Source organism: Mastigoproctus giganteus, chromosome 3 (genome assembly GCF_048544385.1).
Source record: "Mastigoproctus giganteus isolate SK-2022 chromosome 3, ASM4854438v1, whole genome shotgun sequence".
Classification (NCBI taxonomy): Eukaryota; Metazoa; Arthropoda; class Arachnida; order Uropygi; family Thelyphonidae; genus Mastigoproctus; species Mastigoproctus giganteus.
In genome coordinates this window covers 221,336,509-221,359,254 of record NC_143577.1, presented here as the reverse complement: position 1 = coordinate 221,359,254, position 22,746 = coordinate 221,336,509, and the positions used below count along the sequence as shown (strand labels likewise).

General features: G+C 35.2%; 1 protein-coding gene across 1 annotated transcript in view; it reads right to left on the bottom strand.

The window, feature by feature from the left end:
- LOC150088762 (dipeptidyl peptidase 4-like) overlaps nt 1–22,746 on the bottom strand; it is a 238,037-nt gene that overhangs the window by 105,138 nt on the left and 110,153 nt on the right. Inside the window, exons 6-7 of the mRNA XM_090370316.1 lie at nt 18,177–18,229; nt 6,410–6,488 (exon numbers count right to left, since the gene is read on the bottom strand). Coding sequence (XP_090226442.1) covers nt 6,410–6,488; nt 18,177–18,229 — 132 coding nt within the window. The remainder of the gene's footprint in view (nt 1–6,409; nt 6,489–18,176; nt 18,230–22,746) is intronic.

Sequence of the window (22,746 nt, the reverse complement as noted above, 5' to 3'; positions counted from 1 at the left end):
GGAATATGCGGTGGTCATCCCTGACCTTTTCCACATCCTCCGTATTTGGTGGTGATGGGCTCGAACCCCGGTCTAATCAAGAAGCATGTGCTACGCACTGCTGCTCCTTCCCACCTGGCTACAGGGGCACCGACAAGTACTAGTATGCCTGCTAAGTCTCAGAGCATTGAGAGGGGAAAGGGAGAGAATGAGCATTGCCTAACCTAAACAAACAAGTCAGTGGTGGATCCCAACTAGAAATGTGCAATATCTCGAAAATGATTCACTTAAGGACCCATGTTTACTAAGCTTTTTTTTGCATATTGCAGACTGTACAGTTCACCTTTAAATTATTGACCATCACTTTTGAAACACCCTGTATATCTTGAACTGATAGTGTAAGGTATAAAGTAAAACTAGATAGCATAATATGAAGCACTCAATTAGGAATCTGTTAGCTTATTATAGTATTATCAATTAATCAAAAATATTATTAATCTTATTAAATTTAATTGTTAATTATATTATATTTAAGCGGAAATAATGACCCACACTAGAGGTGCGAAGCAAACATCACAGACTAGTGAGAGTGCTGTGACTTGGGGGGAGAAACGAAGGAGGCAATTCTCCAACACATCACAGTCTCAAAAAAAAATGTCTGAAACGCAAAATGTTTGCCGACCTTTCTAAAACAGGACATGATCTAGCCAAGGAGGATGCCTTTGTGTACTAGGTGTCTAAAGTGTCAAGAAATTAGGTGCTAACTCAGCTTTCTGATGGACGTCTATGAGAGCTTGAGGTGTAGAGTAAATGCCTGTGAAGAAATTAATATGAGGAGCCCATCAAGCTCTCAGCTGCCCAGCTCAATGGCAGAGCTCACTCCTGTGCATCAGGCAACACAGAGGCAATCTCCAAAGTAGAATGCACTGGTGCCAAATGAACTTATTATTGGTGACTCTATATTGTCAGGAAGACAGGAAATATACTAAGCAAGAATGATAGGTGGAACAGCACCAGGGTATGTCTGCCAGGGGCAAAAGTTGATGATGTAGAGCAGATATCATCTTATAAGGGCACAAAAGGTGATATTGTTGTACACGTTGGAACTAATAACATTAAGAGTAAGAGATCTGCAGATTTACTCAAGCACAGGTCAATGTTGGAAAAAAAGTCACGAGTTAGGGTTGAATGTGAAAGTGTCTGCAATTCTGCCCAGACACGATAGGAGGGAGTATATGATGAGAGCCTTGTCGATCATTTCGGCCCTGGAGAGATTATGTAGGGCTCAAGGGGTAGAATTTTTTTTCAGCCTGGTCTGAGCTTGTTGACAGGAGAGACTGCTTCTACAGCGATGGGGTACACTTAAATAGAAAGGGTGCAAGAATATTTGCTGATGCTATTGAGGCAGTGTTAGGTGGGTCAGAAAACTGCTAGTTTGGGGGAATACACAGACTAAAAGGTTAACAGTGGCTGTAGGCAGAGGCAAAAGTGATTCTTGCACTGGTTCTATTAGAATGAGCAGCAGCCTGGAAAGCAAGGCAATGGGAGATTACCAGGACTGCCAGGAGTCATAGTGGAACAAATAAATACATGGGCTCTGTTAGGGTAACTAAGAGTAGAAACAGGTGCATGTATGCTTGCATCTACAGCAATGCTAGGAGTATAGTTAATAAATTTGATGGGCTTGAAGTGCTAGTCAAGACATCAAAGGCAGATATTGTTGGGATATCAGAGATGTGGTGTCACACACACATGAGCAGCGCAGAATTGGAATTTGAGGAGAACAATGTGTACAGAAAGGATAAGCAGGACAGGAAGGGAGGAGTTATGCTGTTAGTTAAGAAACACATAAAATCTAAGGAAGTGCATCCAATTGATGTTGGTGGACAATGCAATGCTGAGCCTGTTTGGTGTGACATAAGCACTGGGAAAGGAAAAAAATGAGAGTAGGTGTATAGGCATAATGAATCTGATGAGTATAATGAGCAATTGCACAGAGAAATAGAGTGGGCCAGTAAATCAGAATGTCTTATAATGGGGGATTTTAACTTTCCAGATATAGACTGGAACTTGTGGTTTGGTCACTTGCACACTAGCAAGACTTTTGTGGTTTTCTACAGCAGCATGTTCGAGAGTCAACCAGAGGGAGTAATACTCTTGATCTGATTATCAGCAGTGATTATTCATGCATTAAAAATTTGCAGATAAAGGAACCACTGGGTGACAGTAATCACAATGTACTGATGTGGGAATTACTTAAAGATGTAACTACCAACAAGGCAAAAGGGAAGGGCTATTGCTTTCATAAAGGTGACTACAGGGGTCTCAGACAGTTTTTAAATTCTGTATAGTGGGATCAACTGATGATGTTACCAACATTGAATTAAGTCCCTTCAGGGACTTAATTTTGGAGGCTACTAGGAAATTTGCCTTTAGCCAGCATGTAGTTCATTGGTGGAACAGGCATTTCATTCCAACTAAGAAACACTGTTCAAGGATTAGGCCTAAATGGATGTGGAATGAATTAATGAGGCTCGTGGCAGAGAAGAAAAATTTTATGGGATGCATATAAAATATCAGGTGACACAGAAGCCTATGGCAGATATAAACTAGTCTGTAATCAAGTCACAAAGGAGGTTAGGCAGGTGAGGGCAGATTACGAGAAATCTTTGGCAAAGGATGCAAAGAAAAACAGCAAGAAGTTCTTTACTTATGTAAACTCTAGAAGGAAAGGGATGAATCAGATTGGACCACTTAACATAGATGGGTTGACTATTGATGATCATGCTCAGGTAGCTGATAAACTGAATGAATATTTTGCATCTATGTTCACACATGAGGAGTTATTCGATGAGAGTGCCAGAAGTTTATCAAACGCTAACAGGGAGCTAAGTGATTTTGTAATAACTGAGAGCAAAGTGGAGGAGAAATTGTTGAAGTTAAGCATAAGGAAGGCACCTGGGGTGGACAGTATCTATCCAGTTATATTAAAGAAGGCAGCAAAAGAAGTAAGCAAACCCTTAGCCAAAATTATGAGAGCTTCCTTGAACTCGGGAGAGGTCCCTATGGACTGGAGGTGTGCAAATGTATCACCAAATCACAAAGGGGGTTCAAAAGGTGACAGAAGTAACTAGAGACCTGTTAGTTTAACTTGTGTTCCAAAGAAAATAATGGAATCACTGGATAAAGAAGCATTGCAGGATAATCTAGACAAGACTGCAATAACGGATAAGACACAGCATGGGTTTGTTAAAGTGAAGTCTTGTCTGACCAATTTGATTGGATACTATGATGTGGTCATAAAGAAACAGAATGCAAAAAATAATTTTGATATCATATACTTGGATTTCAGGAAAGTTTCTGGTGCTGTTGCACATGGAAGACTGCTGTACAAATTGGAGAGGTATGGCATTAAGGGTAAGTTGCTACAATGGATAAAGGGATTGTTGAGTGGGAGACGACAGAGAGTGGTAATCAATGGACACTGCTCTTCTTGGAAAAATGTTATTAGTGGAGTTCCCCAGGGTTCGGTGTTGGGCCCATTGTTGTTCTGTATATTTATCAATGATATTGATGAAGGTACATCAGGTTTAATGTTCAAGTTTGCAGATGATACAAAGGTTGGCAGGGTTGTTAACGACAGTAAAGACAGTATGCTACTCCAACTGGATCTAGATAAGTTGGGCAAATGGGCCGAGAAGTGACAACTGAAGTTTAACATTGACAAATGCAAAGTACTGCACGTGGGTAGCAATAACCGAAGAGAAACCTACCAATGGAGTGGTTTTACACTCAGGGAAGTGGAAAAGACCTGGGGGTAATTGTGCAGTCAAATATGAAGTTCACTGAGTGTGCAGATGGGCTGCCAGGGCAGGTTACGGAGTCTTGTCAATGATATATAGGAATTTTGCTAGCAGGGATAGGGATGTGATTATCCCGTTATACAAGGCAATGGTCAGGATACACCTAGGGTACTGTGTACACAAGTCTGGATTTCTCATTTTAGGACAGATGTAGAGTTGCTAGAATGAGTACATAGAAGGGCAACAAGATTGGTGAGAGGAACAAAGGGGAGTACTCTTACGAAGAAAGGGTTAAGTTCTGCAAATTGCAGTGTCTGGAGAATAGGTACCTGCGAGGTGATCTGTTTGAGGTATATAAAGCCTTCAATGGGTTGAGCAAGCTGAATGCTGATAGGATTAAGCTCTTGCTCAGATTAAGAACCTGAGGGGGCACAGATTCAAATTGACAGTTGTAGAATAGACGTGCTGAAATTTGCCTTTAGCCAGCATGTAGTTGATTGGTGGAACAGACTTCCATCTTTTGTTGTGGAAGTTGATAGCCTAAATAAATTTAAGGCTGAGCTGGACAGGCAATTTGGAATGAATGGAGGGGTGAAATGGGAGGTTGTTTTTTTTTTTTTTTTTTTGGCTGATGCTGCATAAGCTTGCTTTCTTGCATTGTATACCTAACATTGTAAATCTACTAATGTTAATGCTAATAGAAAATAGAACAGGTTTAAGTAGGAGTATATTAATGGGAGAATATAATATTGGATCGTCAACAGGTTTATGTTTTTTATGTGCAGTTAATAAAATTTTTTGCATTTTTAATCTTTCTATTTCTTATTTAGCCTCATTATTTTTGCATTAAATATATTAAAAATAAAACTTTCTAGATAATGGAAAAATCAAAATAATGGCATCTTGAATCCCTAAAGGTGCTGTTATTCTGAAAGTCTACTGTAGTAGAAAGGGGGGAAAAAGAGGATTCTTTTTGGGGGGAAAAAGAATCCTCTTTTTTATCCCAATAACATTTAAGGGTTTCAACAAGATAAACTTCAAGATGTTTTTAAAAATCACTCCTGAACCTTACATTAAACAAAAACAGTGATCCAAGTTTATAACTTCTCAACTGCCAAGCATGTGATTAACTGTCTTTCAAGTACAAGGAACTAAATTTTCCACAAATGGCTATGAAAAGACTTCTATATAAACATAGCATCATATCAAATTCTCTGCTGAAGCACTTAACATCTCAAAGCAAGAATTCTCATTGATGAAAATTTTAAAAAAAAATCTAAGCAATTAAACTGATTGATTAGACAGCAAATATTCTTGTCAACACACTTGTTAAATAAACATATCAAAATGCTTTGATACTATAAAATATAAACAAATATGCAATTGTAGTGTTAAAACTTTCTAAGATTATTTCATTTTAAAAAAAGAAAGCAAAGATTTTGAAAAGGCAGAGATATATGGATAGGAAAATAAAAGAAAAAACATAACCCATTCAGAATTAAATCTGAATAGTTTAACAATCAACAAAAACATTTACTGCCAAACTCATCAGGAATCTTAGGCCTTTATGAAGTGAACTTCATAAATGCCTAAGAAACTAGGTGCAAAGCAAATAAAGGTGATTTTTATCCATTTGTTTCATAAAAAGAAAAAAAATTCTTAGCATAGCATTCTGAGCTAAGAATTTTCTTAGATTTTTCTTGAATTTTTTTAAATGAAATTCAACTTCATTAACATATGTTTTTTTTTTATTATTATTATAGCTATATGGTACAAGGAAGCCTGAGGCTTATGCTGCACCAGCCAAAAAAAAAAAAAAAAAATTCCCAAGTTACCTTGAGAGAGAGAGAGAGAGAGAGAGAGAGAGAAGTAGAAAGGAATCACCAAGAAAGAGAAGAATGAAGATATCCAGCTCAGGACCCTGGGTGTGCCAAGCCCATACTCACCAGATGTGAGCCCCTGGGGTTGAACAAAGAAGGGCCCGTACAAGCACTTTTGCAATTTTCTCAGTGTAGCCTGCAAATTAAAATTGTCAATGATAAATGGCCTTGATGATAAATAGTTATGCATCATTGCATTTAGTAAATTATTGTCCAAGGTAAAACAGATTAATATTAGTAAAATAGAATATCATTTACTAAGCAGAAATGGTCTTAATTTTTACTGGGCCATGCATTTTGTATTATTTTATTATTTTATATTTTTTTATTTTTGTATTATTATATATTTGTTTATTTTATATTTGTATTATTTTTTATATTTGTTTTTTTTTATAAAATTATTAAAAATAAAATAATTTTAATTATTTTATATTTGTATTATTTGATGGGCATGCATTTTGTATTATTTACAAAATGTATTATTTTTACTGGGCCATGCATTTAGTATAAAAGTTTTGAAGCGCAACTTTAATACAAAAAAAAAAAAAAAAAAAAATTAAACTGTTTTGCCAATATGGATAACAGTACTCATTAGAACATAATTATATGCCAACCTGAACACTGATTATTTCAATTTCTGATTTTTTTAAATATAAAGGTAAAAATCAATTTAGTAGCCATTTTAAGCTTTCAGAATTATCACTGTGTTTAACCAAATTTAACTTGCATTAATGTTCAAGTACTTACAATTTGGTTTCCTTTTGGACCCCATGTAACATACTGCAATTGAGCATCAGAAGAATCAGGCAACAGAGAAAAGATATATCTAAAGAAAGGGAAGACTATTTAATAAAGAACCAATTTCAATTTGACTAAATTGACTAAATAGCAATACCACGTTTAATCCTCTAGAAGAACCCTAGTTCATGCACAGTGCATACGCACACAACCTTAAAAATTTAAAGGCGTGTTATATGAATTTCAATATTATTAATAGATAATTATATATGCAGAGAAGATTTCAATTAAACTTTTCTAATTAAACATTTTTTAATTCAAAGAGTATAGCCTTAAAAACTGAGGAAGACATTAGTATTAGTAGAGGCCATAAGATGCAAGAAAGCTAGATTTTTGCTGCATCAGCCATAAAAAAAAAAAAAATATATATATATATATATATATATATATTTGTACAACCCATATCCCTTTTATCATGCTTTTTCCAAAGCCAAAGTTGCTTATCCATTGTCCCTTAAACTTTACCAGAATATTAACCTCCAACAAAAGAAAGAAGTTTATATGGGAATTCACAATCAATTCAGACATTTGAGAGAGAGCTATTGCATAGAACATGCCAATTCACTTAATAAACACTTGATAATGATCCTCAAAGTCAGGACTGTCATAATAGAACAAGACTCTTAAGTAGTAGAGTATGGGGCTACTTTCACTTACTTGATAGTTTTAACTGCCTAAAATATTTGATTGATTGATTGATTGGTTGGTTTTTAGGAGCATTAGCAACTAAGGCCATATTGCTCCGGGATATGCGGTGGTCATTTCTTGACCTTTCCGCATCCTCCGTATTTGGTGGTGACGGGCTCGAACCCCGGTCTAATCAAGAAGCGTGTGCTGCGCACTGCTGCTCCTTCCCACCTGGCTACGGAGGCGCCACCTAAAATGTATAATAAAGGCATAGCTCAATACCCAGTACACTAACAACTTAGTTCACATGGAATTAAACTTTTTTAATTAAACATTTTTTAATTGGAAGAGTATAACCTTAAAAAGTTTAGTTAGTATTTCTAGAACTGATTAAAAGTATAGCAATAAAAAAAAAAATTCTAAATGGTAACTGTGTGCAAAATGTGCAATTCACCCACTTCCATACTGAATTTCTGTAAAGCTTTGGTTTCAGCAATTAGTCAGGAAATAATTTTTTCTGTTACTGAAGATATTATTTGTTTTAATTATACAATGTAGTGCCAGTATAAAGAATACAATTTTAAAGCACAAAATTTTCAAATATTTTTTGCCTTTTATTCCCCAAATGGAGTATATAAAAAATTCCCATTTATTCTCCAGACCAGCAGTTCCCAACTGGTGTGCCATGAGATTAGGGAAAACCCCATTAAGTTCAATGGTAATCACTATTTAGGTGTTCTGTGAATATGTCTTTTCACTTCAAGTGTGATATGAGTGACAAAAGATTGGGTACCACTCTTTTGTCACTCATATCACACTAGACAACCAAGGTGGGAAAAGCTTACAAATTCATCATTACTGCATGCATATTGCATTATTAATGGCAGTCAGATTTTCAACATTACAGTCACAACAGACCATGCATTTTTTGTAGCAGCATATGGACTCGAACCTATGTCTTTACTGGTGGCCATGTGCATTAACCACTGGACCACGACAGACCCAAGTACAAAAGTAAGGCTAAAATAAATAAATGTTCTGTTTTATACTTTGCCATGATCACATAGGTCAGAAGAGTTTATTTTTACAACATAATCATTAACCATATTTGGTAGTCACATAAGTGTGAACCACAGTAAACTCAACTGTGTGTGCTATTGCACTCCCATGTGATTTTTGTAGCCCCTTACAAAAATCACATGCCTGAGAGAGGGTTTAAGAACTGAGTTACCCATGGCACAGAAAAAAGCCTTTAAATATTAAACTAGTACCACTCAAATCTATATTAGGTAAATAAATGAGAAATTAATGTATAAAATGAAAGTTAATGAATTTAAATTCTATTAATAGCTACAGACTTGATTAGGTTTTGTTATAAATTTGTCAGGGACTTTATGTGCTTATAGTCTTAAGAATGGGTAATTGTTATAGTGTTATAGATGCATATATTCTTTGACAGTTTATAATACACTGAAAGGACAGAATTCATGGGATACCTGGTTCCTGGGCAATGCTGTCACCCTTCTCACTAGTGGACAAACCCACGGCCTGGCAGGTATATAGGTACATTGCATTCACGTAAACGGTAATTCAATGTCAGTGGGGATAAATGTCGTGAGTTAACCAGCTTTGAAAGAGGGATGATAGTGGGTACCCAACGCATGGGTCACTCTATTGCGGAGGTGGTAGAGAAATTGCACTAGCCCCATTCGACAGATCAAGAGTGTATAGGGAATAGGCCATTTCCAGAATAACATCTCATCATGGCCATCAACATCTGTCTCGCATTGTTTCAGCCAACCAGAAAGCGGCAGTGAAACAAATCACTGCTGACTTCAATGCGGGACTTTATGGGAGCCGTCAACCCACCAGAGTCTCATTGCTAACACCATGACACAGGACTGTATGCCTTAACTGGGAGAAAGAACATTGGCACTGGACCTTGGATGATTGGAGACAGGTCTCCTGGTCTGATGACTCCCACTTACAATTATTTCGAGCAGACAGGAGGGGTGCACATCTGTTGGAAACTGCACAAAGCTATGCACCCATCACATCAACAAGGAACTGTTCAGGCAGGTGGACGGTCGGTATTGGTCTGGGGCATGTTCAAATGACACATGTTGGGACCTCTGATATGTCTAGACACATCTCTGAATGGTCCAGGTTACATGTCCATCCTTGTAGACCATCTACATCCCTTTTTTTTTATGTAAACCCCAAACACAAGAGGTATTAGAACCTATAGTACTTAGTACCGTGCTTGGGTTGGAGGTTGAAAAGACAAAAGAAGATATTTGTTGACATTGGACTTGAACTTCTGTAGATTTTAATTTTCAGGAAATACATATGAAGGAAGGTTGCTCCAGAAATCAGCAGTCGAATGAATAAAAGAGGAAGATGAAAAGTTGGTTCTGTGAGTTTGAAGTTGGACAGCAAATGGATGTTGGAAGCACATGTTCAGACTGTTTTGAAAGAGAGAGCGGGAATTATAGAAGCCAATTCAGAAGAACAGTGCCCAAATATCTGTATAAGAGGCATGCAGCAGAAACAGTACGTCTATGAGACAGCGAGTGGAGAGACTCTGTTAGAGATGAATCATTAATTAACCTAACTGCCTTCTTCTGAATGGAATCAAGAAGTCTGAGAGAGGTTTTGGGGGCACCACCCCAGATATGGGAACAATATTCCATGGTAGGGCAGATTTGTGATTTGTACAGAGTGAACAGCTGTTTGAAAGAAAAGTAATGCCAAGAGTGAAAGAGAAAACCAAGTTTTTTAGATGCAGAGGAAGCAATATTTGTAATGTGCTTGTGCCAAGAGAGATTAGAAGTCAGGCTAATCCCCAAAAGAGATATATCATTTTGGCTAGAAATTGGACAGATTTCTAGGCAAAATGACCCTTCCGAGTCATCGTGCACACACAGGACAATGGACCTCCCCACAGAGCCGTGGTGACAAGAACATGGTTCAAAGAGCAGTCTGCAGATTTTACCACCATGGAATGGCCTCCCCATTCACCAGACATGAACCTTGTGGAGCATCTTTGGGATGCTGTAGAAAGGTCCATTCAAGCTTTGGGCCCTCTACCTAGGAATGTGACGGAATTATGGGCAGCAGTGCAGCAAATATGGATGGAACACTTTATTGAACTAGCGGACTCAATGCTCCGCCGTGTGACTGCCATTATCCGTGTGAAGATGGGCCTACTAGGTAGGAATCTCATGATTTCTATCCACTTGGTGTATACTGTAATACAATAATATTCACTAAGAAATGGTAAAGAGAAAATTCGGATAAAGAAGCAGTTTTAGAAACCACATGTGATGAAATGTTACACATGCAACATGTAGGATGTGCAGAAATATATCCACAAAAATATGATTAGGAATTTTTAGTACACACAATAATATGCATGGATGACTAATGGTAGCTGCCAGCCTACCCTGCTTTAATATTCTATTTCATGAAGATAGTGCCAATGAAGTTAAGGTTATTCCTGAAAAAATTTATAAGTATGAATGAATTTAGTCCTTGGGCAGACTTGCCCCTGTATAAAGCACACCAAAAGCACTTTTAGTATGCCAAAATCAGAAAAAAACTTAAATTATTTGTTAGACTTGTGTCAGTATACATTTTAGCATTCTTCATGTAAGATGCTCATTTTTGATCTACATAATTATTTTTTAAATAGAAACATATAGCTGCAAAAAATTCTTTATGATTTGTGTTTACATTTCAAGTGCACTGCATGGCAATTCCAGAGATCTGGCTTTTGGGCTTTTGACTTTGCTCACTTTGCATTGTTGAGTATTGGAAGTGGGGTAGTTGAGAAATAATTATTTTTGGATAACCAGACTAAAGATATTTGTTATCGTTATCTACTGCTACTAAAGATATTTGTTATCATTATCTACTGCTACTAAAGATATTTGTAATCATTATCCAGTATAATGTCAGAATAAAGACTAAATTTATAAAATTCAGCATTTTAAAATTTTTTTGGCTTTTATCCCAAAGGTGCTGAATGATGTATAAAGTAAACCATGGAGCTGCTCTTCAATTTTTTTTTTTTTTTTTTGATGCACCTGCTAGGGGGTAATTTAAGTACAGATTCTCTAGTTTGTGTCACATGAAAAATTGAAATACTCATTTTATTTAATTTATTCAACTCACCTGAAGGTTTAAACACAGATCAGTTCTCCATGTCTGAATAATCTGAAATCCACATGTTGTTGTAATAGGGTTTTTTAGGAGCATCAGCAACTAAGGCCATACTGCTCAGCATGCACTGTCTGCATGTGTTCTTTGGTCAATTTTCTGTTTTGCTGGATGAAAAACTCTAATTTCTGAGAGAAAAAACTATGCTACCGTTGCCTGAGACTGACTAACTCAGCCATGTTGTGAAAAAGGCACATAAAAATTACCCCATTATCAATGGGACTCGAACTCTCATCTCGAGTCCTTCCCATCCAGTGTAGGGAGAACAGCAATTCTATCAACCCACATGTGAATTGTATGGCATTGTCTATCCCAGCATTTCCTAAACTTTTTTTAATCACGGAACACTTTTTATCTCACAATATATTTATGGAACACTTACGAAACACAAGTTAGCATTAACATTAGCATTAGTAGAGTCATATGATGCAAGAAAGCAAGCTTATACAGCATCAGCCAAAAAAAAAAAAAAAACCTTCCCATTTTACCCATCCATTCACTCCAAATGTTTGTCTAGTTCTGCCTTGAATTTACTTAAGCTGTCAACTCCTACGATGACAGATGGAAGTTTATTCCAGCAATCAACCACATTCTGGCTAAAGGCAAATTTCCGCACATCTATTTTACAACTGTCTTTCCTCAATTTGAATTTATGTCCCCTCAGGCGATTAATCTGAGCAAGAGGAAGAATCCCATCAGCATTGAGCTTGCTCAAACCATTCAAGGCCTTATACACCTCAATCAGTTTAGCGGGAGCCAAAGAACTGTTTGCTAATATTTTATTACATACAATGCACTGTGCATCAAGAGCATCTTTATTTCCAACACATGTAAAGGCAAAATTCAAATAACTGTTATTGTACTTTCGTTTTGGTCTATTAGTTGGTTCCTGTTTTTTCACTTTGGATTTTTGGGGAACAAAAGGTTGAGATTGTTCATCCTCACTTTGAGGTATGACAATATTGTATTCATTTTCATTGACCACGGTTGCAATACTAGAAGTACTTGATTCTTGTTTTAAAGTTCGTTTTCAACTACAAATCCATGGTCATTTATTTTAATAATAATATTTTGAAATACTGATAATTATCAAAAAAAAAATTTATACAAGGCTTAGTTACGATATTGGTTTGCTTCCACCTCTCCTTCAAACCCATGTACTCCAGGCTAAATTGCATATGAATGGCATATTAGATCACTACATTGCTACTTTTCATAGATGTCATTACCTCTATGCAAAATCCTGCCAAGATAAAGTGTTCTGAGGTCTATTTGATTATTAGTTTATCCCAGTATATTAATAACCAAAAAAAATTATGTTAAAAATTACAATGATACAAAAGTGATGTACGCTACAAATTTTATTTTTATTTTGTTTTATTTTTTTAATTATTAATTATGATTTTTCATGGAGCACTTGTTCACATCTCACTGAACAGTTTGGGAAATGCTGGCCTAACCAATGCTTTATATAATGAAACAATGGCCCCTCTTGTTCCTATTAGCAAAACTCCGACATATCATACTGCAGCTAAAATACCATATGCTGTTCTGATAGCCTTTCTTCATTATTAAGAGACCATAGCTTTATATTTGGCCTATACCTTACTCCTAATCTCATTACTGTTCTTCCAATGCTTATATCATACCAGAATGATTCAATATTACCTTTACAGTTTTAGCCTATTACATACACTCTTCTTGGCTCTATCTGCTTAGTAGCTAGGAGCATAACCTTCCCTTCTCATCATCTAGTAAATACTGCATTCGAGGTTTAATTTTGCATTCCTTAATCTGCTGTCATTGATGTGAGCATAATTTACACTCCAGGATAAAAAAAAAAAATATATATATATATATATATACTATCATTGATTTGTATTAAATATTAACTTAAATTAAATTATAATAAAGGGAATAAATAAATAAATAAATAATATAAGGGTTATCGGGCTACTATTATGTCTATTTCTTTTTTCGTTCATTTGTTTATTTGGGTTATTTTTATGTTAATTTTCGCTCTATAGTTTTTGCCATACTACTGGCTTATGTTTTATTTAATTTAAAATATTGGATATATATATATATATATATATATATATAAAAACATTTATCTGGTACAGTAAAACCTTGGCTTTAATAAGACAAAAATACTATATGGGGATAAAGACTGTCCTCTAAAATTCAACTGTCCCTTAAACTTGAAATAAATAAATATAGTTTCAGAAGTTTCTAGAATGTTATGAAAAAGTGCTGTGTTGTGAAATGAAAACATTAAATCCATCCATCCATATTATTAATAAAAATAAATAGTGATCATATATAATATGTTTGTTGTTGTTTGTTACTTGGTTTTTAGGAGCATTAGCAACTAAGGCTATATTGCTCCGGGGATATGCGGTGGTCATTCCCTGACTTTTCCGCATCCTCCGTATTTGGTGGTCACGGGCTCGAACCCCGGTCTAATCAAGAAGCGTGTGCTACGCACTGCTGCTCCTGCCCACCTGGCTACGGAGGCGCCTCATATATAATATGGATGGAAAATCAGATTCAGAAGCAAGTGCACCTGAGTCCAATGGCCATTCAAGCAGAAGAAAGAAGTATTTATGAAGATATTAAGGATAAGTACAGCAAACTCCAAGCCAAGTCGGTGGCAAGCAACGGCTGGTTTTATAGGTTCAAGCGTCGCGCTGGTTTCCACAACATTAAAGCATGCAGTGAAGTCACCAGTGCTGATTCTGCAGCAGCAGAGAAATTTTGTGATGTGTTGGAAAAAACCCTTCTAAATTTCCACAGCCCTCAACCTCTGCAGCGGCATACTTATATAGCTGGAGACATTGATTTTTGCAACGATGCTGGAAAGGTAAAATTTGCTGACTTTATGCCTGTCCCCTCCCTTTTTTTTGTAATTTTTCCTACGCATGAGATAAAAAAAACATTTGAATAAAAAATTCTATTTACATGTTCGTCGAACATTTCTTTTTTTCTTCAATAAAATTCAGCAAGCATAGTTGCGAGTGCTGCATAAACCTTTAGGGAAATTCCAACTTACATAAAATTTGACTTATGCAGAATTCCATGGTACACAACCCTTATGTAAGTCAGGGAGTGCCTGTATTTCAGATTCATGAACTTTATTTGCTAAGCTTCTAGTATTAGTGTACATGCAAGTATATGTGTCCTTGGTTTTTATCTCAGTAAACCTAACATAGGCCATATATTTGTTATCCCTTGAGGACCCAAGCAAGTCTTGTAATCCTGTCCCCCCCACACCTTGCTTTCCAGGTTTCTGCATGTTCCAATAGAAGCAATGCAAGAATCAATTTCACCTCTCTTTGCAGCGGTGAAATTGATTCTTGCCTTGTTGTTAAACTATAAGTCTGTGTATGTATTCCCTCCTCTCCCACAAACTAGCAGCTTTCTGTCTCATCCAATGCTATCTCTATAGCATCAGATAATATTCTTGCACTCCTTATATTCAAGTGTATCCTATCCTATCCCTTTAAAAAGTTTCTACTCTTAACAAGTACAAGCCAAGCTGAGAGAAATGCTATTTCTTTAGCCTTGCTCAATCTCTTCAGGATTCAATTGATTGACAAGGATCTCATTATGTAATCCTACTGTTATGTCTGATCAAAATCCAGACATTTTCAAATCTTATCCTAATCAACAATTTTTTTTCTCAACATTACTCTAAACCTGTTAATTAAATCATCACATCACTATTCTTAATAACATTTGTGCCAATGTGTACAAAAATATCACCTTTTGTACCCTTAAAAGATGACAGCTGTTCTACAACATCATTAATTTTGCTTCTGGCAGACACACCCTTTACCTATTCCTCTATTTCCTTTTTTTTTACAATATATTTCTTCTGGCACCTTATAACTGGCACCATCTACCTTTATAAATCCTGCTGTGTTGCCTAAAGCATGACTGTGGGTTCTATAACTGAGCTGGGCAGCTCAATGGGTGACCAGTCTCTCATTTTAATTCCTTTCAAGGAAACAACTGTGTTCTTCAAGCTCTCATATATACCCATTAGAACACAATTTCCATAATGTCTTTCAATAATTCCTCATAATTTCCATATTGTCCTTCAATAATCTCCTCACACTCTTTGCTCTTTGCATTGCGAACACACAAAGGCACCCTGTTTGGCTGTATCATGTCCCACTACAGATTGCTTTACAAATATGCCAGAGGTAGCACATACTATAAAGCCCTGATTCATAGAACTGCCTTGGAAGTAACCCCCCAAGCGAAAGCATTACTACTACTACTACTACTACTACTACTACGAGTTATTTACTTTGCTACTCATAGTCTGAAGCATGAATTTAGTTTAATTTTAAATTAAAAATATACTACACTAAACCAAGAAAAGCATCGATACAATAGTAACATTGCACTGTAAATATTACAGTGTAATGCTTATAAAGTAATTATACAATTACATTATAAAGTCATGTTCATATTATTATAAATTTAAAGAGAATTAAAATGCTTCTAATATTAACTATATGCCTACAGAATTACAGAAAAGAATATTAAACATTTATATTGTTTTAATATCAATGAAATCAACACAATGGCAGCAAAAGTCTCTCCCACTTCTACTCTTTCCAAGAGCAAGTAAGAAACAATTTCACCTGCTTTATCACATAAACACAATTAATAACTGCACTACTAATTTGAAACATCTGAGTATTTCAAATTCATTAAATTTGTTTGCCATACTTCATGAGCATACATAAAATTAATGGCCTTTTGATATTCTTGGTAATTAACACATCCTATATGCAGGAATCTCTTACCAATTGCAATGGTTAGAGACCAATGGATCTTTTCAATTATACAAATCACAAATGACAGTTAAATAAATGAGAAAGAAACAGTTATGTTTCTGGTGAGTTGGAAAATACAGAAATGTAAATTTTAAACAAAAGATATAGCAAAGATTAACAATGTGAAAATACATCTAAATAGATAATGTAAGTTTATTATGCAAGAATCCAAAGCAGTTATCATATATGGAATTTAACATGATGATAAATGATAGTGTGATTACTTGATGGAAGACTTACGTACAAGATACAGATGAAATGGAGTTTGATGCAGTGGTAAAATTTAATCATTATGTGCCTCCAGGGCCTTGGTCCACATAAACCAACAGATGCAGAATTTTTAAGAATTCTGTGATTGAAAGCTACTTAACTTTCTTGTTCTCATTGAAGACTGGGCATCAGGTCCTCGGCACTAAGGCTTGGGCTCATGTTCAACTGGAGACAAATATTGTTATCCATGATTCTTCCTAAGTTGTTAATTTCTTTTTAAATTGTATAACTTCTTCAGAACAGGGAATCCACTCTACATTTAAAAATCTGAGGCACTATCAGGACAGCTGTTTCAAAGCTTACTGGCTTCTCACCAGCTAGCTGTGGTCTCTATTAGCAAATGTATCCCAGACTGTGAATAATGTATTTTCCTTAAGTGAAGAACTAAGTGGAATATGGAAGTAAAACTTTCATTTACTTTCTTTACATACAGAAATGTGCAGTTTATTACTGAACAGTTGCTGAAGTCATTTTTATGAAGTATTTCTATATTTATATGCAATGTGGCATTGAATATAAAATTATTTTATACGAAACTGTGACTGGATTTCCAGAAAAGATATCGAATGGCTTAATGCTACATATGGAGCACTCTCCTATATGGATGTGAAACCTGGATTCTGCGGAAAGCAGAAACTAGGAAACTGGAAGCCTTTGAAATGTGGACACTGAGAAGAATGCTCAAAATTACATGGACAGATTAGGTCACCAATGAGCTGGTCCTTAAGAGAGCAAGGACTACAAGAACACTATTAACTACAACTTCACGGAGAAATACTGCCTATCTTGGGCATATTATAAGAGGCCCACAATATGACCTGCAGAGACTATTCCTGCAAGGGAAGATTAAAGGCAAAAGTGCAAAAGGAAGACAAAGAGAAATAAGTGGCTTGATAACATCAAAGAATGGAGAGCGGGTCTTACGACACAAGAACTATTTCACAAAGCAAGAGACAGAGTTCAACTCCAACGTTTAATTTACGTTCAAATTGAACATAGAACCCGAAGAAAAAAAGATATGCAATGTACAATATGTACCTGCATATATATAGTAAATTTTTCAATTTTAAAGCAAACAAGTATAGTAGATTCAAAGTAATTACAGTATTTAATGAATATATAAAGGGTAGCTCTAGTCTTGGGGTAGTATAAATGTACACTGGTACAAACATTGTGATATAAAGCCCATACGTTACCACAAAAATTGCATGGCCCATCATTAACTGATGCACTGGAAAATAGTTAACACGAAGTAGAAAATTTCTCTAGTCATGGTGGTTGTGCAGTGTATACATGTATTTATAAGAGTTGTAAGAGAAGTTCTAAAAAAATGCACAAACTTTTTTCTTATTTAACAGATATAATGGCGTTGTATTTCTTCTTGTGTGCTTTGTTATTTATTTAATTATTTTTTGTCACCTCAAATAATTTACCGAATACCAACTCACTGCCAATGCTAGGGATCAGAAGGAAACTATGAATAAACAAAATGATACTGAAGATGTTGCAATCTATGGTAGTGATTTTTTAGCAAGTCTGTAGCTTGAAACATATTTAACTTAATTACTTTTTGTTTATTGATATATCATTACAATTATATCTAAGTGTCATCTTAAGCTCATTGCTGTTTCTTGATTCTAACACATCAGTGTTATTAATATATACACAATTTATATATATAAGCAGCATAATTTCTTAAACAAATTTTGATATCTAATTATTTCATGAGAGTAATCAAATGTACTTACTCGTTGCTGATGTTGTAAATTTTATATTTTGCTAGAAAAGTGTGCCTGTATACCTGAAAAAAAAATAATAATAAAAAAAAAAACATTCCTAAAATACATATTAATTAAAAACATTCCTAAAGTACATATTAATTTAAAAAAAAATCTATATTATCAAATTATCAGGATGATGAAGAATATTTAAACAGTTATGCTGCTATTAAATACCCAATAGTATTTAATATGACTTCCAGTAATCTAACAGAATTATAAACATATTTTAGGATTTTCCAAATTATATCACAAGTAACAAAAATATGGTGCAATAGAATATCAGATATTCAATACTTTTTGGACAAAATACCAGATAAACTAAATGTCAGTTTGGCTGGAGAGAACACAACAAAATAAATAAAATAATAAACTAAAAAATTTAATAATAAACTGGAGAGAATACAACAAAATAAATAAATTTCAAAAGAAGAAATAAAATCCAGTTCCATTTATTAACCCTTAAGCAGGTGTAACAAAAAAAAAAAAAAAAACCTGCATGAGCAGGCACATAAGTACCCTTTATGAGAACCAATCAATATTTTTGAAATAAATGGAAGAAATAGTTTAAAAGTGCGCAGTTTGTAATATCATCCATATCCATTTAATATTATAATGGATAGAAGCATAAGTAATTTGAATTGTGAAATGGCCAAGAAATAACTAATATTTTAAATGTATTTAAAATTCTAAAAAGAGTTAACGATAATATTCTTTTTATATCAGATTATACAGACCCTTGTAAGATTTCATAAAGTATATCAAATACTGATAGCATCAGCATTAGCAGAGGCATACAATGCAAAAAAGCAAGCTTATGCAGCATCAGCCAAAAAAAAAAAAAAAACACCATTTCACCCCTCCGTTCGTTCCAAATGCCTGTCCAGCTCAGCCTTAAATTTATTTAGGCTATCAACTTCCACAACAAAAGATGAAAGTCTGTTCCACCAATTGTTGTTGTTGTATTTTAGGCTTTTGGCACAAGGGCCTCTTGGGCCGTATTGTGCCTGTTCATGGTTTAGGTATCACTGATTTCACATTATGATTAGATGCTATTATACAAATTTATGCGTTTTAAATACTTAAACAGATCCTCGAAATTTGCTTCATTCCCAAGAATATGTGATAAGGTTAAGGGTTCCTGCAAGTTGAAGAGGGAGCTAAAGCTGGATTTTTGGAGAGATGAAAGTTGGGGACATTCAATGAGAATAAGTTTTATTGTTAGGTGGGACTGGCAAAAGAAGCACTGAGGAGGAGTCTCTCCAAAAAAGCAAATTCAGATGAGTTGGATGTGAATGACTGATGCGAAGCCTTGCCAGAATTACTTCTTGTCACCTGCTAAACAGTTTATTATTGGTTTGAGATTGCCAGAGGTGAGAGCATTGTTTCCAACATTTGTTTAATAATGGATTTGTAGTCAGTGTAGGGAACTTTCAGTTGATTGTAAGATCCAGAGTCGAGATGTTTAGCAGCCTCATCCACACGACCATTACTTTGGATGCCAACATGACCAGGAATCCAGCAGAAGGTAACCTTGTGGTTGGCTGTTTGATGGTAAAATAATTTAGACCGGATCTCTTTAAGAACGGGTGGAAAGGTAGATTGAAAGGCACTGATTGCACTTAAAGAGTCTGTATATATCAGAGATTGTTTGATATGATATTTGTTTATGTTATCTAGAGCCAGTTTTATTGCAAATAATTCTGCAGTATAGATACTGCATTCAGTGGGAAGAGAGGCAGCTGTTAAGAAAGTGGCAGAAACTGCTGCTGCACCAACAGCTGCATCTGTTTTGGAGCCATCAGTATAGATATGAACTTTCTCTGAGTTTTCCAAAGAATGCAATTTATGTATCTGTTGAAAGTTGGTATTTGCCAGAGAGGATTTTCCCCATCTTGAAAATAAATTGTCACAGAGAGGTATGAATTCAGTCCAGGGAGGTTCAGGAGTAGCAAGGTCTTGGAATTTAACCTTAAAGTTAATTTTCCAACTGATCATGAGTTCTTGCAGTCGCATCCCTGTGGGGCGGTTTTCATTAGGTTTATTGTGATATAGCAGGGTGTGTTGAGGATCAAACAGATACTGCCAGCTGGGGTAGGCGGGAATACTTCCAATCTTTGCAGCATAATTAAACAAAATTTTTCTTCTGAGATGCAGAGGGGGTTCATTTGTCTCAATATACAGGCTGTGAACTGGAGATGTTCTGATGGCTCCAACAGCTATCCTAAGGGCACTATGCTGGATGGTGTTCAGACGTAATAGAAAACTTTTCCTGGCGGAGTCGTAGACAGATGCTACATAATCCAAGCGCAATCTTATTAAAGCTCTATAGAGATGTAGGAGAGAGCTTCTGTCAGCACCCCAGGACATAGCAGAGACAGCTCTTAGGATAGTCAGTTTTTTAAGAGTTAGGATAGTCAGTTTTATAGGAGGTACACTATATGGGAAGCAAAATTAAGTTTATTATTTAAATGTAACCCCAACAGACAGAAATTGTTAGTGACAGGAATCAGGCTGTTTTTTAAAAATATTTCTGGATCCGGATGTAGTTCCTGTTTTTTACAAAAATGAATAGCAGTAGACTTCTTTTCTGCTAGGGAATAACCATTCTGCAATGCCCATGATTCTATTTTAGCTATAGCAATTTGAAGTTGCCTTTCAATGGTGTTCATAATTTGGGATTGAGTAGAGATAATGAGGTCATCGGCAAACATGTACGATTGTACTGTATTTGGTACATCCCTTGTCATGTTTGTGATTCTTATTGCAAATAATGTTGGACTGAGAATGGAACCCTGTGGTACACCTTCCTCTTGTTCAAATGTAAAAATATTCATGTATCTGACCTGAAAAGTTTTATGGCATAGGAAGTTTTGTATAAATTGTGGTAGATGACCTCTCAAGCTGAAAGAATGAAGATCTTGAAGAACACCATATCGCCAGGTGGTATCGAAGGTTTTCCCAATATCGAGATTAATCATGACCAGATGCTGTCCCCTTATGAAGGCATTACGTATATTTGCCTCTGCTTTTATCATTACGTCTAAGGTGAATGGTTTTTTCGAAACCCGTACTGATTACTATTTAACAAGTTGTTAGTTTCCAGGAACCACATTAACTGCCTCTGAACCATTTTTTCCAGGACTTTGCCTAAACAACTGGTCAGTGAAATTGCCCTATAGTTATGTGGAAAGGTACGATCCTTTCTGGCCTTTGGGAAGGCTAGAACTATTGAGTGATACCAGGAGATTGGGAAAGCATTTTCTAAAAATATTCGGTTGTACTAGTTTAACAATGACCTTTTTGCTCTGTTGTTCAGTTGTTTTAACATTATATAGTAGATCCCATCTGGACCAGCAGTGCTATTTGATGTTTTATTGAGCACTCCAAAAAGTTCTGTTAATGTGAATGGCTGGTTATATGGATGTGAAACTATCGTAGAAAAATTAAATTAAAAAAAAAAAAAATTACTACTGCACAAACATATCACAGTGTTATGTAGAATTTCTCAAGAAAAAAAAATCTAAGAGATTAAGTGCTACTGTCTGTGTTACAGAAAACCTGTAGAAAAAAATTCTGAAGGCAAAAAGCCATCTGCTTTTTGAAAGAAAAGGCAAAATATCTAGTGGGTATTAGCCACTACTTCTAGATTGGTGGTTATAATACTTAATTTTAGTAATAATACTATCCTCAAACTGGAGGATTAGTAATTCTGTAAAATGTTCAGAAGTGTTGGATAACTGTGTTCTTGGAATTCACATGAAAAGATCAGTCAATAGGCCAGATGTTATTGTGTTTCCTTGGATTTACTCCAGTTATTTCCAGTACAGTTCACACTATTTTTAAGGTTTACATTACTTATTTATTTATTTGGGGGGGGGGAAATAATATTACGATGACATCTCCGGTCGTAGCATATAGGTATATACTGGAGAATAGTAAGAACTGGAAATTCGCATGTGTGTGTGCAAGCGCATGCATGTGAACACACACACATGAAAACTGGAACAAGTATAAAGAGATAATTATACAAATTATGGAGTACTTTTACAGTTGCAATTAAATTGAACTGTTAAATAATAATTGAAAAAAAATCAAATTCAAATGCAATGAGACAATAATGGGTGTAGTACATTTGAATTGAATTTTTAAATCATTATTAGACAAAGTTACATTTAATAAGCAGTAGTGTCCTTAGAATTCTGCTTAACATTCTTTAAGACAGTTTCTATAACATAAAGACAGTTTCTATAATATTTCGACTTCTTATATGGCTGCTTTATAATTATAAGGAAGTTTACTAATATTAGGTTTTAAAAACTTTTAGATTGTTTTTTATGCAAAAGTTGCATTAAGATATGATTTGACATGATTATTTGTAATAAAAATGTGTTTTAAATCATTCTGTAATTCTGTAAAAATTATATTTATTATTAAAAATAATAAATATAGGCTTGCTAATCCAAAATGTGATTGATATTTTATTACTAATAAAATTGATATTTAAGCAATGAAAACAAGAAAAATTATACAGTTCTCA